The sequence below is a fragment of the Drosophila ficusphila genome, unplaced genomic scaffold (genome assembly GCF_018152265.1).
Source record: "Drosophila ficusphila isolate 14025-0441.05 unplaced genomic scaffold, ASM1815226v1 contig_127, whole genome shotgun sequence".
NCBI classification, from domain to species: Eukaryota; Metazoa; Arthropoda; class Insecta; order Diptera; family Drosophilidae; genus Drosophila; species Drosophila ficusphila.
Window position 1 is genome coordinate 433,885 of NW_025064016.1, and position 18,964 is coordinate 452,848.

Below are 18,964 nucleotides of genomic sequence, written 5' to 3' on the forward strand. Positions count from 1 at the left end.
TTAATTCAACAAAAAAATAAATTTTAAAAGCAAAACTTTGCATCAAATAAATATTTTAAATAACACTTTTTTTTTATATGACTTGTATACCATAAGTCAATACCAGAAATGTTTACTTTAATTACTTAGTGTGGCTACTTACGCCCCTTTATAAAATAAACCAAGTTGTTTACCGTCTGCGGTTGATTTTTATGAGGTGATGGAGATGGAGTGGTGCTGGTTCCCTCTTCTCCTATAAGGATCAGCGGGTGGTGGTGCCTTTGGCATTCCTTCTTCCTCGGCACCTTTTCCTCTTTTTCGATTGCGTTACCATTAGGAATCTCTTGGGATGCCTGTGCCTGCGGCGAGTATTCCAGAAGGTCACGATAGACTTTCCAGAGACTCTGGTCCTCGGAACGGTCCAACCAGTTGAGCAGATCCTGAATGGTCTTGTCATGGCGATGGGCCACTTGCGCATCGAATGGCGGATGCTTTCGAGTGGCAAACTGTGCCCGGTAGCCCGTTTTGTTGGTTTTCGGTGTAAGACTAACACGAAACCACTGCTGATCTTGTGGATCTTCTCCCAGTAGAGCATATTCAAAGTCCGGAGCTGCCGATGATGTTTCCGTTTGCAATCCCAGTTGATTTGTAGTGCTCACGTAGCTGTTGTTGTTAACCTCCAGCTGAGGTCCTTGCCTATTTAATAATACAATTTGATTACACTTATTGGAAACATTTTTAAAGTATAAAAATCATTACCCCAACTGAGTGTATCTGGCCAATTCTGTGGGTATAGCCACTCCACTGCTAACCATTATACAAAAAATGATTATTCCCATATACGGTTTGTTCCACATTTCGCCCATTTTCGCTGAGTGCGACGAAGTTTTCCACGACACTGGGTTATATAGGGCACCGATAGTTTATGCTTATGCTTTGTCATTTTTCCCGGTTGCTGGGGCTTCGTGTTCGGCGTAGAAACCGGCATGTAAATGTAGCTTTAATGATTTCGATTCGACAAACTTCTCAGATAGCCAATGTTCGCGATAGACTGTCACGTTTGTGGTTTAAGTTACTGTTTTGGAATTTAAATAATTATCATTTAAGTATTCTTAATACTGTAAATGAGGCGACAAATTTGTTATAAGAGAAAATATTGGTATAATTCTTTAAGCTTCTTTATTGTTATGTGATTTAAATAATATTTATTGGATGTGGTAATAAACAATATCTAACAAAATTGATAATAAATATTTAGAACATAAAAACAACTAAACAAAATAAATGGCTTGGTCACTTCTATACAATAGTTTTTTTATAAAAAGAAATAGTTTTTCCGTTTCCTTCTCAGCCTAATAAGAATATTTGTTGGCCTTTTGAATTTGCTTGGGGAAATGCCACTTGGCCGAGTCACTTCCGGTGCGCTCTTTCCGTTTTCCGCTCCTCTCTGGCAACAGCTGTGCCAGCATTGCCAGCCCAAAAGAGAGTTATTATCAGTGAAATTGGCGACCTTTCCAATGTGGGTAAACTCTGAAGGATGTTAATCAACAAGGCTACTTTCACTTTAACCCGCCCCGCACACCCCCACCTCGTTCTGCGGTGAGCGTGCGCCCGAAAGGTGACTTCCTCTCACATTTCTCTCTCTCTCAAACTTTCTCTCTATTTCTCATTTGGCAGCAGCTGAGACGGCACAGCTGTTTGGCATTTTGCGCGCGCACTTTCCTAAAACAAAAAGAAAATACGAAACGCACATCACACATACGCGCCGTGGTACGGCGAAGGCAACTCTCGTTGGGTTCGACAGGACTCGGAATCGCCTCGCACACTCAGTAGACAATCTTTCCTCATTTCGTTAACACACTCACAGCACCTTCAAGCGAACCAAATAATATACAGAAGAATTTCCCCAAAGCAACAAACAGCAACAGTAGCTAAATTAAATACCCCGAAGATAAAACGAGTAGATAAATATGTAAATACATTAATTACTTTCGAAACAGATTAAAAAAACCCATTAAAAAAGAGCTTGAATAGATACGTGTGTTGTTCGCCGACTAATACTCGTATATAAATCTGTTAAGCATATTTAACCAAACCACATTTAATTATATTGAATGTCAACGTGCGTGTCTAGTGCAAAAAGCTAAATCCTCGTCTTGTTGTTGTGGCTCTGTCGTCGCCCTTAACTTTAAACGAAAGTATGTAAAAAAATGTATCTCTTATCAGGCAGCTTCGTTTATGCGTGGCACTTTAATGGCAAACAGCAAGAAACGGCCTGATAAAATGCGGCCAACTCGCTTGACTTTTACCATTTTGTCTGTTTTACTTTATGTATCCTGTTTTATTTGAGCTATTCGACGAATAAGTTTGCCACTTATCAGTAGAGAAGCAAACGCTATGGGTTTTAGTTTGTGTGCAGAGTAATTGCTGTACTCGGTGTCTGATAACAATCACTTATTTCTATTGGACGGCAATCGTTATTATAATTGATGGGTTGCTACCATCAACTGATGTCAGTGAGGGGAAATTGTGAAAATTGACAAGGCCTTGAATTGGCTAAATAATGGTAGCAATTTCTTTTTTGCGCTAAATGTTAATTAAATTTGTTAGTTACACAAACAGTGTAGTTTTGTTAGGTGAAGTCAGTGAAAGTATTTCAATTCTCCAAAGCTTCCCACACTTATCTGAAGTTGAACCAAAGTTTTAACAATTGAGTTTCTCTGAAGTTCTTCACAGTTCGGCATTATCTATTATTTTTAATTTAATTAAATGCGTTTGGCTCATGTTCGTCGGCTGGTTTGTTCGTTGCCTGCGTGTTCAAGTGGCGTGTAAAGTAATTTACCAACCCACAAACTTTTCGTGGCCGCTTAATTTTTAGCGCAAAACAAATAAGCAATTGCCAAAGGCAGAAAGCAGAAACGAAAAACTGCGGACCAAAAGTCCTTCAGAGTGAGCTGAGCGAAGTTGAGTTTCAGCCAGGTTAGTTAGGCGAAAGGAAAAGTTTCAGCCTGCCCATTACTTTCACTTTTTCAGCTGTTCCCGTGCTCGCCACTGCAATATTTCTGCCGTTGTCTAAGCGAACTTGGGGCTTCACCTTAGGTGTGTCTACAGCATATATACACGAGTATATAGGTTTTTCTATATGTATGGGAGTTTCTGTGGGTTTGGGTGGTGGTGCGCTGACTCGTCCTTCAATAATGCTGCCGTTAGATTTTTTCATCAAATGCCTTTCAAACGTTTCATGATCCCTGCATTTGACTTACAACTTGAATAACTTAAACAACTTTTAACTTAATTGAGTTGGGAAAGAGTTTGGTGAGTGTATCAATCTATAGTTGTTTTAATTAGTTCGAAAGGGAGTTACGTTTATAATTGTAGGTACCTATCAGTTTTATAACAATTGAATTAAAGCTGTTCCATAAAGTGTTTACTTAACAAAATCATGTGGATATTTTCTTTAAGCCAAGATATAAAAATTTGTGTATTGTTTTTTTATATTACTTTAAAGGCATTTTGTGAGTGTGGGTGTGCGTGAGATGGAGCAAAAACTTTTGTTTTTTTTTTTTGGAAGGTTTACAGTGGAAACTATAAAAAAGTCGTCCAACTCGGTTTGGAGTCGTAAATTGTTGCTGTTGCTGTTGCCGTTTCTTGGTAGTTTCTGCCATCGTTTGTTGTTGCTTTCGGCCCTGCAGCCTGACTTGTAATGAATATAAAACTGCCTTTTAACTGCCTTGGCAGAAACCCTTCACGTCACTTGGCTCCCCGGTTTTTATGCATGTCCGAGAGCATTGCGAATTCCTTTACTGAATTGTTTTATGACCTCTAGCCAAAGGCTTCAACTTAGGCGAATAGTTGTTCCTCAACGAGAAACTTGTTGAGGCACAGCAGTCATATCACACAATTGAATAGAACACAACAACAAAAACTTTAAGATTTTGGCACGCTATAAACTTGTGTATAATTCTTGCGAATCTATTTTTCTTTTTCAGCTTTGAATAGAAAAGATTTCGACATTTCACTTTTGCGATTTTTTGCTCCAATTCCTGTTTGGCAAGTCGCGACGCTTTCTTTCGCCAAAGCAACCAGTGTTTTGTGCGAGATAAGCAGCTTGACCGTGGGCACTGCTAGTTGGGTGGGAATGTGGGGATGTGGGATGCGGAACGTGGGATGAGCAGGACTCCATCCAAGGCACAAGGACAGGCGAAAGCTCGAGCCGTGGATATCCTGGCGACGGCACGTACAGCAACGAAGCGTGCACAGCGAGATGATAATTCCGTTGAATACCCAAGTCAGCCTCGACTTTATTCCATATAACACCATGAACGAGTGGGATAGAGAGAGTGGAGAGGTGGAGAGGGGGAGGGGCAGGGTGAGAGGGGATGCAGGAGAGTGAGGAAGTGCTAAGTGTTGAGCTGATATGCAAAACAGCTATACGTACGGCTCTGACCAAATCCGAACGACACCAGACCACATTCTGCTTAGGTATATCGATAGATATTCTGCTGAAAGGAAAGCAATTTTAGAGAACTCAAGGACGAGACCACAAATTCGTTTTACAAACTGTGAATAGATTTTAATTTGAATATTCAAACAAAGACAGAGAAAAAAGGCAAGTGGAGAAACTTTAAAAGTTTAGAGTATTTTGATTACCAACGAACAACAAGTATTTAGAGCCAATACTTCTTGCTCTGTTTAATGATGTGAAGATTAAAGGTTATTCCATAAAATAATACCATTTGCGTATTTTAATATTATATATAGTTAAATGGACTCATATTATATAAGTAATTAAATAAGTTTCCAATTCGGATTTATATCCATTAATCTCCACTTTCTAGAGATAAACTCAAATTAATCAAAACCGCTTTCGGTTTCAACCCACATTTTCAGCAGTCATTTGGGGTCCATTATAGACTCATTGACAGACACTAAGCTGAAAGCATCAAATTAGTCAACTTGATGCGATGGGCTGTATATCTTATGTGCATATATTCCCTTCTGTATGCCAAACAAGACCATAATTTCTGGCTTTAATGAGAGTGGCCAATGCCAAAGCCAAAGGCCAACGTGAATTTGTTTCAAAGTCGTTTGGTGGGCGTGTGAGTCGCGCAAGGATGTGGCTAAGTGTAGAAGCCCACATGCGGCTGAGTGTGTGTAAGTGTGCGAGAATGTTGGAGTTGTGTTTTGGCCAGGCCAACGCCTGAATGTCTCAGCGTGAAGTGAAATCTTTAGAAAAGCCTTGAAGTTGTCCGCTGCCAACTTTTCGACAAGACAGCTCCAAAAGTTCAAGTTAAGTGCAGCGAGCAATAGCAACAGCATACATCAGCAGCTCGAAAACATGGCCAACAACGACTTTCAAGATATACTCCCCAACTGTTGTTGTTATAAACAAGCCAGGAGCTGGCCAAGTTGCCAACTCTCCGGAGGCTCCTGCGCGCGCATATTTTTTTTATTTCATTTTCCTGAGAGCCAGGAAGCCAGAGAGCCGCGAGAGTTTTCTTCCCACAGGACCTGAGGACGCAGCTGCTCGGCATCCAGTGGCCACCCATGTCCTTTAGTATACAAAACGCCAGCGAGCAAAGCGTTTGCCACACGGCCAAAAAGCAAAACCAAAAAAAAAAAAAGGGAAACTGCGACAACAGCAGCAACAATATCAGCGCCAAAAGTTCGCGTCAAATGAAGTGAAAAGTGAAAGTTGCTAACTTGTGCAAAATTATTCCCCTGCTTTCGCCCAGGTGGGCCTTTCGGTCGGGCGCACGTGGCGTATGTGCGATATATCCCAACGAGATTGAATTAAATGCGCTTGGCTCCGTTCGGCCCAAAGGAGTCCCGGGAGCATCCTTGCCCTTGGCCATAACAAACGTTGTATTCCTGTTTATTCTATTGCGTAGGTTGAAACGGGAGGCAAATAGGAATAAAGATTAAAGGTTTTATATTTAAAGATAAGAACAAAACGTACAGGCTTTATATAATAAAAGAAAGACCAGTTTCCACAATCATTTTCCTATTAAATGTGTTTGAAAACAATGAATTAAATATACATATATAGGTATATAAAGCTAAAGGATATTCCGTTAGTTAAACTGGGTTAAATTTTATTGTAGAAGTTAACTTTAACTAATACATTTTTTATCACAATATATATTTTAAATTTGTCGTTTTACTGAAAAGTGGTTAGCAGATTGGATTGTAAACAAGTTAAATTAATCCTTTGAATTCTATTTTATTGTTTATAATTTATTTTTAACAATTATTTAACTTTGTTTTTAAACACTTAATTTAGCGCACAGGTTTATTGGCCGCACCTAAACTCAGTTCAAAAATGAACACATCAGAAAATCACAAACTTTGTGTGTCCAGGGGAAGAGCCTCATTCTGCTCACCATTGTCAATGGGGTTTCGCTTGTTGTTTTTCCCTCAACGAGCCATCATTGTATTTCCTTTCAGTTTGAGTTGGTGCTTCCGTTTTATGTTTATTAACCTCTTGGATTTTTGGCCAGCAAATGTTTGATCAACTAACTTTAACTGAAGTTCTTCTTTGGTTTTTCATATATTTTATGGAAATTGCTACAGGCAAAGTTTCGCAGCCATGAAAACCCCTGACTTTGATAACAAACTGCGCGTATAAACTGCAAAGGGAAATGAGCACACAAGAAAAAGCCATTGTGAAACTGTGAAAGTGTAATCAAATAAATTCTCTCGCCGAATAATCCGAATAGAGGAAGAATAAAGGTCAGCTGTAGAAAATGTGCATAAAAACCTGCGACGACATCAAATTCGGTGACAATAGCGACGGAGGCCATGAAGGTGGAAAGAATCACGTCATCCGCACATCCAATTCGGCCATCGAGCACTTCCAACTCAAACTGCAGTTGCAAGCAAAGTTAAACAAACAAAAGCACAAGGGCTCCAAATTGCCCAACTTTAAGATCCTCATGTGTTGTTGCTACTTCATTATCATAGTCCTGATGATATGAAAACAGCTAAGAAAAACTACCATCCAATGAAACTCGAATTCCAACCGAAAAATGCTTCACTTTTATAGATAAATAAAAGCACTCTAAAACCACAAAGCGCACCACAAACTAAATTAAATTCAACTAAACTCGCAAGCAAGGTAAAAATTTATTGTTGCCTACTTTGGGGAGGAAATAGTTCTTAAGTGGCTTAAAAAAATATTAAATTCTTGTGAACAGATGTGTGTTCTTACCATTATTTCAATAATCTTTAGTGTTTGTTTGTTTTTGTTGCTGATATTTGCTTGCCTTAAAATTTAAATGTTGAAATTTGAATGGCTTGTTGTCTTGCTTTAATTTCAAGCATATTGATTTTTTAAACTTTTCATCAATAAACCATTAGTTATACAAGCCACTTGATTTACCATTCCACACGGGTCTAATCCAGTCAGCAAGGTCATCTAAAAATAGTTAGCGACTATAAACCGCTCGCCCACTTAGTTTTTGTCTTCAACAGCCATCTTTTCTACTTATCGAATTAAATCAATTGGTGTTTTATGGGCCTGTTTGGTTTATTGAAATTAGCGCTAAATTGTTTTATACTACAATATGTTACCGCCGTTGGTGCACGAATTACGCATACGTTTTGCTCCTTTTTCGTGTCCAAGCTTTGTTTGTTTGGCTTGTCCCCGCTGATTACTCATACGACGCGTGGCACATTTCATGAAAATTGATTTTACACTGTGACAAAGCTCAAAGTACACATACAGACATTTCCCTTCTGCGTGAGTCGGTCTGTGGTATTTGTTTTTGTTTTTATTCTGATTTTCAATTCACATTGCTGACCTACATTCCCGCTTTGCGTGGGTGAGGCTCTGGTTTTTTTTACCGTCGGTGCTTTTTGGGCCACAGGTTTCTGGAAAAATAAAAGAAAAATACACCCATGGGCCATAATTTATTCGTTTATACGGCCAAGAAATTAATTAATCCATGGAGCCACAAATTTGTAAATATTTCCAATGAATATTTTAACGGCGTTTAAACTTTGACGAAATCCTGAACGGTCAACGAATAATTCATTGCATTTCGGCCTGCAGAAGCAGCAGTTTAAAAGCTTTGCAGTTAAATGCACAAATATTTGCCCGATGTACACATTGCAAGCTCTTTTAATATTTCCTAGCTCAACAGAAATCATAAAAAGATTCGCTTGCGCGGAAAAAAGTTGTCTACGGTAGACAGAAACAAATTGCTGAAACCATTATAATTTTCAAAAGGAAGTTAAACATAGCGAAACATAATATTTAAACTTTCCCTCAACTCGGAGGAGTGTAATATAACATTAAATTATTTTCGTTTATTTTTATACTTTTGTACGGTCGTAAGCAAAGTATTTACAGCCAAGCCAGCTCGTAAATGCAAGCCATCGTTATTTCGCTGATATTGTCAGCTTTGAATTTATTTTTATATTATCGGACTTTATAGCAACCGTAAACATGCAGTTGGGTGCTTTTATTTTGCTTGAGGATTTTACGCGACTTTTAAATCCTAGGAGAAACATGCTTAATATTTGATTTTTTACGCTTATGTCTAATAAATTTAAATAACTTTACCCATAGATCTTAGACCCAGGCGAGTTTTATACGCATTTGTTGAGTTTTACTGAAACGTGCATTCAATCCCAAAGGAAAAGAATCATAATCTTGTTTTGGATAGCCATTGGCACAGCTGCTGCCACAAATGGGACAAAGGGATCCAATTATTAACAAAATAGGCTGACCCAATGTGAACACAAAGCCACATTAACAACCAAATAACATGAGGGAATTACGTGTAGGGAGGTTCTTATTCTTTGGTTGGATTTCAAAAAGTCTTAAGCAACTTTGATTGAAACCAAAATGTTATAAATTCATTCATTTTATTTTAAATAATTTCTTTTTTAAGTAACGTTTGCCTGATCTCAATTTTCTTGGTGTGTAGAATGTCCCCTGTAAATTGATTAGTAAAACAAAAACCAACCTAAAATAGATTTTATCTAACTAAAGGATAAAGCAGCTTTTTCATTCCAGACAGATAAATATGTTTGTGAAACTTTACCACTGTGCAACACGAAACATTTTTCCACAAAATGTAGAGACAAACACATGTGAACGAACCGATATATACTTTTGTCATTTGTATGCGTAGCTAAACCCTTTATTATCCTTTATGTGTTTTTGTACCAATTCACACACACACATGCCGAGCAAGGATATCCTGTCAAAATGTTGTTGTAGCTTGTGTCTAGCCATTGTGCAATCAAATTGTTCGGTGGGCGTTGGTTTTGGGTTAGCGTCGCTTACGCATGCATTTACAACAAATTATTTGGGGAAAATTGTTATTAATGCTTTTGGCAAGGTCACGGAATGGCTTTTCGGGAAATTAGATAAAGGGTTCTGGCTTGGGTGGGCGTGTATGTGACTAAAATGTTAACGAGATTTCTCTGGCTTCCAAATCTAATTTAGATTTCACTTTTTCTACTTTCAGTTCCCATTCGATTGGTGTCTATAATATAAACCATCAGTTGTTTACCTACGTGTGTTACTACAAATCAAACGAATTAAATATATGTGTCTAGTTTATTACAAATAGTTAAATATTTTCAAATCTAGCTTAAAGAGTGAAGATGAGCTAAAGTTTTTGTGTCTGTGCTAAGTGAAATTGTTTAACCATAACCATTGAAAAGTATATGTTTAACTGAAAAGCATTCAATAATTCAAATAATCTGTAGCGGCTATAATAACACCATTATTCGGCTATGAAATCGGCGAATGGATCCAGCAAGTGGCATAATTTATGAAAATGATACCGATGTGAAGTGAGTACATCTGATTTATTTTACTATATTGGGTAATCTACAATGGGAATTCCAACGAGGTTTTGTCCCCAAAAACTTAATAAGAATAAAGTTTGTGTATAGTTAAAAAATGTATTTAAATTACTGATTTGTATTGTAAACTTTTATAGATTTAGGTAGACTTGTTGGAGTTCTTATTGTTTAATTAGCCTTATTGATTTTAGAGTTAACCTCCTTAAAAAGTAATAAATAATTCCGTAATCTATAGCCAGTTTCATACGTATGCTCCATTGAACCCCTAGTAAATTATTCAGAATTAGCTACATATTTAGTGTGTAAATTCATGAAAGTAGAGTTTAACCACTTTGTACACTAGTCGTATGCGTAATGTGGATTCCAATCATCACGACTCGGCTGAAAATGTTTAGCAAACAACAATATTGAATGGCAGAGTAAATTTGTAGAATATGTTGACAGACATGCGAGAATTGTCCCAGGGTTGGGCAAACAGAATGTTTCGAACTGACGAGAATCGGGGGAAAAAGGGACCCATTTCTGTGATTTTGTGTGCTCGTCTCTTTTTCCTGTTTGCTCTCCCCAGCTTGCCTTTGGTCAATAGCAAATGCAATTTTAAACAGGTCCTGGTAATTGTTTTATGGCACTCCAAGGAGCCACAAACAAATCAAAGTGGAAAAGAAAACAACTCAGACTTCAGTCGTTAGATTTATGCGACTGCCTCGATGAGCAGAGCAGGCATTATAAAGTCGTAAAGAAAGACGCTCACTTGGCAATTTGGCTTATCAAAAAGCCAATAAATAATAAGCCGGAGAGCTCGTTGCGCGGTACATGAAAAGTAGATCAAGATTATGGGAGAGAAAACTTGTTTTTGTTTTAACATGCCGGTGCGGTTCGAACGTGCTTTTAGTATACTTACATGAGTGTTTGTCCGCAGGACACGTTGACACTTTTTATGGCTTATTTGTTGGTGGCATACAAAATTCATCTAATTGGCAATGTCTGCATATTTGATTCCACTAATGGAGGGCTGTCAATGTGGGACACAAAAGGTATTGGCATTCGCTTTGACAGCTCGTGATTAGAGCAACTCAAATTCCATTGATTTTCCCCACAATTTTAAACCGTTTGGCGTTTTTTTTTTTTGTTCGGCGAGGTCAAGAGGTCAAGTTGTCACCGAAATGCCAAACTCAATGGCATCTACACACTATTCCGTCTGTGAGTAACAAGGTCGAGGTCTTCGCAATTCAGAATGCTCACCAAACTTGACGAACGGAGACCGAGTTTGGCTTTGCCGGAGAAGTGCGTTAATTAAGTAATTTGCCAGGTCACGCTCACCTGTCCTTAGCAGAATAGAACACACCTTTAATGACCGCCGCGGCTGGCCAAAAATCGATTTGGCCTCTCTTTTCCCATTTCTTTGTGGAGCGACGAAATAAAAGTGGTCTTCTCTTAAAATCGATGAATTTTCGGGCACGTAATCATTTAACAAATGCTGTAATAACGTTTTTCGGTTTTTGGGTTACCAAGTGGTTTTATTTTTTAAACGATTGCTGAAAAGTGAAGTTCCTGCGCTTTATCGATCCATACCACAGTCTTTGTTAAGGTATAAAAGCTTAATTAGGTATTTATGTGCACCTGGTTATGGTCTCTGGCTTTTTAAGTAGAGCAAACTACCTTGTTAGTTAGCTTCTGCAAAACAACATGCAAGAACAATTAATTTGCATTGGAAATTGGAGTGAATAAAAAATAGGAAGCAAAGCAGATCAGCTTAAAAAACAGGGCCCTTTTTTGTGGCCTCGGCCTATTGCATTCAGTTTGGGGGTCGTTTTCTCGTCTTTTGCCACCAGGACACACCTTTCAACCGTGTTGGTGGAGTGCATTGTTAAATATCTCGGCATTCCTTTCCTTTTCGCTTTCACTTTTCACCCAGCAAATAGCACATTCCGCATTTTCCCTGACACATTTTGTTCTTCACCAATTTCTACCCTTTTATTGCATTCTTCTTGCAATTTCACTTCACCTAAAATGTTTTGCTTTAATTAAAATTGGCTTATGACTTAGGAGAAGGTGACTTGCGGTCGACTTTGGCTTTGGGTCTATTTTTTTGGGGAATTCTCCAACGTTTCTTGCACATAAATCAGATGCCACAACCAACACACACAGACACACACACACACACATAAACTCGCACAGCGAGGACATTGAAAACGCTTACATAATTTGTTAGGCGCGTCCAAGTCGCAGTCACTAAAAGCAATTTGCTGTAAAAGTAAATACGAAATCGTATTTCATTCCATGCCGCGACAGCCGAAAGACATATGCAAATCATTACTGTGCTCCCAACTTAAGGACCCTCGCTTGTACATATCCGTGTATGCACTTAGTTGAAAATGGTGCTGCTTAGCCCAAGTTGCGAAGAGTAATTTATAACCTAAACATTGTTTTTTGGTGTTTACTAGTTAGCTAGAAAGTCCTTAAAAATTGTAATTTATTATAGTGTCGGTTAATGGAAGTTATCATTTAGTAGTAGTTTTTTTTCCTGCTAACTATAAAAGATACAGAACTCCTCAATTGGTTCCGAATCTCTGTATTGAATAAAATTCATTTTTATTAGTTATTCTTAAATACCATAAAAGTTTTTGTTCAATTTGCAACTTTTTAAAGAATTAGGTTGGTGTAACTCTAAAGGGCTTAACCCAATTTTATTTCGAAAAAAAGTTATCTATTTCGAAATGTAACTTTCCTTTTATGTATCTTTAATTATTGTATAAATTAATTTTTACTAGAGAATTAACCATACAATTTTGTTGCCTTACGTTTGGCGCCTAGATATTTGTGAAATTGCCCTACCTATTTAATTTTTAGTGAACTCTACTTGGCCGTCTATTACGATTAAAAATACTTTCGATTCGAGTTGGTTGTTTTGCTCCTGCGGCTCCTCCTGCTCTTTCTGCTCCGCCAAACTCGCTGCCCAAGGCCGGAAACGGAAGTGTGCACATTGAAGAATGGCGCTAGGCGAAGACGCCAACATCTTGAATGCGGTGAATGGGCCAAAGTAAGTAGTTGGCCTAGGGAATGTTGCCAACTCGCAGCGCGCAGCAGAGAGGCCACTTAAATACCTGCAAAAGTTTTTCGCGCTTCCGCCGGAAATTGCCGAGGGCGGGAAACCGGGAGGAAATACGTAAAAAAAAAGAAGAGAGAGTTTTTACTTGAAGGGCGGGTGGGGCGGCTAGTGTGTTTCATATCAAATCTTCTTGAAATGCACAGCGAGACAGCCAGGAAGCGCTGAAGGAAATTCGTTTTCTTTTGAGACACACGTGGCAAGGGGAAGAGATGGCTGGCAAAAACAAGACAAGAAGAAAGTACAGTGGAAAGGCCTTTGAGCGGCCGCTGCAAATATTGCACAAGTGCGCTCGCCACTCGTCGTTGCAATGCAAACAGTAAGCAAAACAGCAGCAACTCAGCGGGTGAAATAAAAAAAAAAAAAAACAAAACAAAACACACACAAAAAAAAATCAGAAACAAAAGCAAAGGCAAAGGCAAGCTCGTTAAAATTACAAATAGAAGGCAAGTGGCAGAAAAGTGCGCTCAAGGACGCGTTGGCGTCTCGTGGCCCATTTGCCACCCGCCATCACCCACCATAACCCCCCTTCCCCCCGCCCCCTCGTTGCACCTTCACCCTTTTCTAATCTCCACATGTGTGGCATTGTGTGGCAGTCATGCAAAGCGTTTGAGGCAAGACGAGGCTGCATTTGAACTTACTCGTATCATGCCATCAGAAAACTTGCGCCTCAATTACGAAATGTTATGTTCCCCGTCTGGAGTCCTGCCACCTGCCACCTGCCACCTGCCACCGCCCCCTGATCCTAATCCTGATCCTCATTGCGGTGGGCGTGGCATGCGTGTTTACCCTTGCATTAGGCGGCACACAAAGTTTTCGCCTTTGGATAGCTACCTTTTTTGCTCGCTTCTCTTAGAACTGTTGCATTTCTGGCTTGGTTTGTTGATATGGTTTCGGTTGGCATCTGAAGGTCACTTCTGCCACTGACAGGACCTCATGGGGCGGCATTTCGGGGGTGTTTCTCCGGCAAGACCAATTTGAAAGTCAAGTCAGCTCTCGAATACAAAATAGCCAAGTCCGAACCACGCAAATGCCAAGGAAATGGAAAATGTAAATTAAAGATATTGCGAAAAAAAAGTTCCTTTGCTACAATTTTGAAAAACGCAAGGTAAGGTTTTTATTCAGATCGATAAAAAAGAATTTTAAAAGGAGTTTTTTCGAAATGATCAACCTAAAGCTCTGTAATTTGGCTATGAATTTTCAATTATGTCTCGCGATAAAAACAATGCCACAAAATAAATTGGCAAGTAAGCCTCAGAGTGCTCCTTAATTATTTCTGCAGTACAAAAACTTTAGATTAAGTGCGTGAGAACTTTTTCATAGCTCAGCAAATTAATACAGATGTAACAAAATTACCAATTACCTTTGAAGCCTTGCAACTTCTGTTCGCTCACCTCCAACGAAAAGCGTAGCCAACTTTTGTATAACTTCAGAACGAATTTCGTTGGCAATTCGCTCAATTAGGCAACAAATTAACCGAAGCCATACCACAAAACCCAATACCCATCGATCCAATCGAATCCAAGAGCTGCCCCGCCGTAATGGAATAAACCCGAAATCCCACCAGTAGACGCCGGGGATTTATGTCGACAAATTATGCACATTTATTTCAGCATAAAGCGAATGGCAAATGATGCAGCCAGAGTCACAGGATGAACCGAACTCGCACCCGGAATTCGAATCGGCAACGGAGCCAGAAACGAGAATCGAGTGCAGCGAGGACAAAGAGCGCATAATAAACTTATAATGCGTGACAGGATGCGTTTCAGAGAGTGCGAAGTGCCGGCGAGTCCTGCCGAAAGCCGTAAGTGGTTGCGGCTCATTTGGCACTCCATGCATCTTTGTTTGCCGAACTCCACCGGCTCCACCGACACTCCACTCCACTCCACTCCACTCCAGATTTATGTGCATTGCATTTTTATTCAAATTTAATTGATACTTGTTTATGGCAATAATGACAATGTCGTCGCTAATTTAATGACGTTGCGTATACGCAACTTCTCATCATGGCTGAATTTATGGACCATTTTACTGGCAGTGCTGAAGCGACATTCCAAGTGGCCTTCAATCCAGTGGCGTCAACCAAGCTGGGCCAGTAAGCCAATGTCGATTTAATTTCACTGCTCCAGCCATTGCCAATTGGGAGTTACTGCAGTGCATATAAAAAATAGTTTGGGTGGAAAAAATGAAGCTGTTTCTCTTAAAATTCAAGCAGGAAAATTTTAAATCTACTACTTGTGTTATCCTTGTAAAGTAAAATAAAGTAATTTTATTGTAATTAACATGTGTGCAAACTTTAGTAAAACACAAGTTCGCAAAACAAACAAAAGTTGCTTTCACTTTTTATAAAAGCTGTAATTAAGTTGAAATAAATAGAATTTATTTAAATATTTGGTATACTTGTTCAAATGCGGGTGCTTTTTCTATTAAATCCTTCAAAGGTGCTACCACGCACAAGTATAAAAATGGTAAAAATGAAAGCCTTTTAATATACGTTAAGCGTACCCAAAAAAAAAAGAATTTAATTAAAGTGTGTCCTTTAAAAAGAAGAGCTATTAAATATGCAAAGTGTAAGTGGTATTTGCATCCTTACGAAGCTCATTAAAAAGCTGATTGCTAAATTATGTGACGCTTGACATCAGAAGTTTGCTTACTTAATGAAGTTGTAAACAATGAAGATATTTGAGTACCCCTGCTTTTCGCTTACCGTCCTCTGATTTTATCATTATTACAAGCCACACAACATATTTTCTCGTATGTCGATTTTGCTGGGATGCCAGCGATGTTGCCGATTCGACAGATAAGACATGCATTATGGCGATATAGCAAATACGTTGGGAGCCCGTGACTCTGGGGCGCCTCTTGAATGACATAATCGACGCTGCAGTTTCCGTACTCCGGAGTCCGGACAGAATGGGTCCGGAACATTAAACCCGGAGGTGGATGGGTGAATGGGTGGTTGGGTGGTTGCGTAGTTGAGTGGATGTGGATGTATTGGCGATGCTGACGGGTTGCTTCCTGTTGTGACGAAACGACACACAAGTCCCAGCTGATGCCTTCTGAAGGCTGGCGAAGGCTGCCAGTTGGCTCCATTATAAAACACAGAATGTTATGTGCCTTCCTTCTCAGGCGCGATGAAAAAGTTCCTAATTAGGCAGTCGGCTGTGTGAGCGGCATGAAAAACAAAATGGAAGCTGCAAAGTTTCGCCATGTCGCAGCTAATTGCATTTAGAGTTGCTAGCTGCAGATGATAATGCTAATTATAATAATTAGGCTGACGTTGATTAGCTTTTAGTTGGTGTCTCCCATATTGAATCTGTTGGCAAACTTATTGTTCATATTTATTGCCAGAAAGTTCCGATGCCTAGCGACATATCATAAAGTTTCGAAGTTAGGTGAATATCAGTTAAGTCATTTTGAATTAATTTATGGGTTGGTATTTGCTGGATTTTCGGGCGAGTAGTTTAAAATTCATTAAAAGTGGGGCGGTAATGTGTGTGAGCAGAGAAATTTCTGCAGGACTTTTTCATAGCTAATTAAAATTTGAAAATGGTATGCACACACGCCCTTGGATGCAGGAAATGCCAAAATGTAATATGTTTTTGCATGCTTTTAATTAAAAGTTTACCACCAAATCCTTTTGCCTTTTAAAGAACGTTCAGATCTTTATGTTTTACAGCATTAAATTACGAGCAAAAGTTAAGCAACAGCTTAAATATGCCCAAGGTACACATATGAATTAAAATTATTATTCATTTACACAGTTTAATGCAACTTTTCACAGATGAAAACACATTGTAAACGAATCAATTCGAATTTAATGCAATCAATTTAAACTCTTAAGTGTTGAAAACATGAATAACTTTGCTTACATGTATGCCTTTGCCTTCAACAATTGAGTGCTTTAATTATAAATCATTGAGTTAAATTACATACTTGGTCATTTGGCAATTTTGCCACTAACTATTAAGTCTGGTATCCCAATCTTAACAAAGTTAAGAGAACTTTGCAAGATTTATTTCTTGCACTTGGGTGCCTAATGCGAATTTCCGCAACGTATTACTGCTGCACTTAAATTTAGTGAGATAGGCAATTCCCACGCCCCCAAAACGACTTGCGGAAAATTCAAATGTGAAATTCTCGCAATGAAAATTTTGCGGTTCGCTGAATCGAATGATGCTGCAGCTAAACTGCATAAATTGAAGCATTTTGCGGAGCGCACCTTTTCATCACGTCTCATTAATTTCCACTGGCATTCCAAGTGCAGTTTTCCATGTGCCATGTGGGCGTGGCCCACTGTGTGATTTAGTATGTGTGTGGGTGGGCGGTCGCTTATAATTTATTGTATGTTTACTTTACACTCGAGCGCATGTGGAATGCGGAATGCGGATTGGGGCACGGTGGCACGGTGGCACGGTGGCACGGTGGCACATTGCTGCAGAAAGGGCCACGCACCGATTTTCTCGCAACTTTTGCTCCGTCTTATGCAAATAAAAGTGCATAAAGATGCAGATGACTGAAAGCTGCACACACACATCTCGAAGTTTGCATATTTTATGCGCTGCAGTTGTTTTGGGCAGCGGGCTAAAAGTAATCTTAGGAGAAGGCAACTTCACCAAGGAGCACAGTGGGAATCCATTAAAAAAACACAAATTAAAAATAAAGAGAAAAATGTACCTTAAAATAACTGAAACTTTAAAGAAAGTAAACTGTATGATATTTCTTATAAATATCTTTAAGCTTGGTTTATTTTAAAAATTTTTTATAAAAGAATAATATTAATTACTACTGTTGTTTTAGATCCTTGTAAATGTAAATATTCTAATCTAAAAATTTCTTCCACCGTTTGCTAAATTTTTGCCAAGAAAAATAAAGATTTATTATTGCAGCACATTCGAGGCAGTTAGGACAATATTTCAAGGCATATTTATGTTTCTCCTGTTTTAAACCCTACCCTTCAGTTTAAAAACTGCAATTGCATTAATTACTCCTTGTTGGCCATTGTCGTGAGCATCTGGAAAGTGTTTCCATCTTCAAGTTGCTGGGGTGGTGCCTCTCGGCACTCGGAGCTGCACCAATGCTTAAGCACAATATTATTATTATTACTTTCTGCCTGTCGAATTTTAAGCAAAAAGTTTATCCTTCGGCTGGACGAAGAGCTTGTCCATGCAGTTGTTTAAACTTGGCCCCAAAATGGAAGGAAAAGGACTTTTTCCCCCTCCGAAGAGAGAAGGGAAGTAAAAAGCTGCAGGCGGGCGAAAGGCGAGGATGGAGAACTCAACAGCCGAGCACTTGAAAAAGTTGAGCCCCCATCCCCTCGCAATTTCTATCTGTGCTGAATCTTCGGGGCGCCACAGGTAGAGAAGAGCGGCATTCACATAGATACTCGGATACAAATGTGTATGCGAATATATATAAAAAAACTGCAACTATATAGAGCTGCTGCTGTGCGCTGTTTGCCGAACTCAACTTGCAACTTTGTTGCCTGGCATTTCGTTATTTTTTGCTATTTTTATACTCGGTACTTGAGGAGCACAAGGGTGCGTTGGGAATATATAAGGAAGAATAAAGCATTTACTATTTTAATGAGTTTAAAGACCAGTTAAACTAGATCTGCAACTTTTTAACTAAACTAACTTAAATACCCAATAAAAAAATGTATTAAAAATATGGTTAAGAATAAATTTAGTAATTTTTATTATTTTATAAGCTATTAATAGTCTCAACATTTTTTTAAAATTTTTGACAAACTGCAATTTAAAATAATTACTGGGTATTTCTTAGTTTAGTTTAATATTCGAACGTTCACATTTTTTATTCCGTTTTTCCCTTTCGCGCAGCTTTCTGTCGAATTTGTTGCTGGTGGCTCTGTTGCAGTTGGATTTTTCAGTATTTTGGCGTAGTTGCTTCATGCCCCGATGCATTTGAACACTTACGATGTCGCATGGCCTGCATCTGGATCCAAAAATAAGAGGAAAAAGATGACAACCAGCATGTCCGGGGATCCAAGGGGGTTTATTGGGGGGCTTGTTGGCCCTGCATCTGCTTAATTTCTTT

At 38.9% G+C, this 18,964-nt stretch overlaps 2 protein-coding genes across 2 annotated transcripts in view; one reads left to right on the forward strand and one right to left on the reverse strand.

The window, feature by feature from the left end:
- Window positions 1-57: 57 nt before the first annotated feature.
- LOC108092603 lies at window positions 58-858 on the reverse strand. Its single transcript, XM_017192243.2, has 2 exons — window positions 739-858; window positions 58-675 (listed from the first exon to the last, which is right to left on the reverse strand). Exons 1-2 carry the CDS (start codon window positions 843-845, stop codon window positions 135-137), a joined length of 648 nt encoding a protein of 215 aa, XP_017047732.2. The 5' UTR covers window positions 846-858; the 3' UTR covers window positions 58-134.
- A 5,805-nt stretch (window positions 859-6,663) lies between these two features.
- The window catches only part of LOC108092726, a 28,955-nt gene continuing 16,654 nt past the window's right edge, over window positions 6,664-18,964 (forward strand). The window contains exons 1-2 of the mRNA XM_017192455.1: window positions 6,664-7,096; window positions 9,459-9,789. Of these exons, the coding sequence (XP_017047944.1) occupies window positions 6,726-6,956 (231 nt within the window). The 5' untranslated portion in view covers window positions 6,664-6,725 and the 3' untranslated portion in view covers window positions 6,957-7,096; window positions 9,459-9,789. The remainder of the gene's footprint in view (window positions 7,097-9,458; window positions 9,790-18,964) is intronic.

Bases quoted from the DNA above. Each gene is read 5' to 3' on its own strand.
- LOC108092603 (XM_017192243.2), bottom strand. From the start codon at position 845: ATGGGCGAAATGTGGAACAAACCGTATATGGGAATAATCATTTTTTGT. The intron at 676-738 runs GTAATGATTTTT...ATTATTAAATAG, and splicing joins GCCAGATACACTCAGTTGGG to GCAAGGACCTCAGCTGGAGG.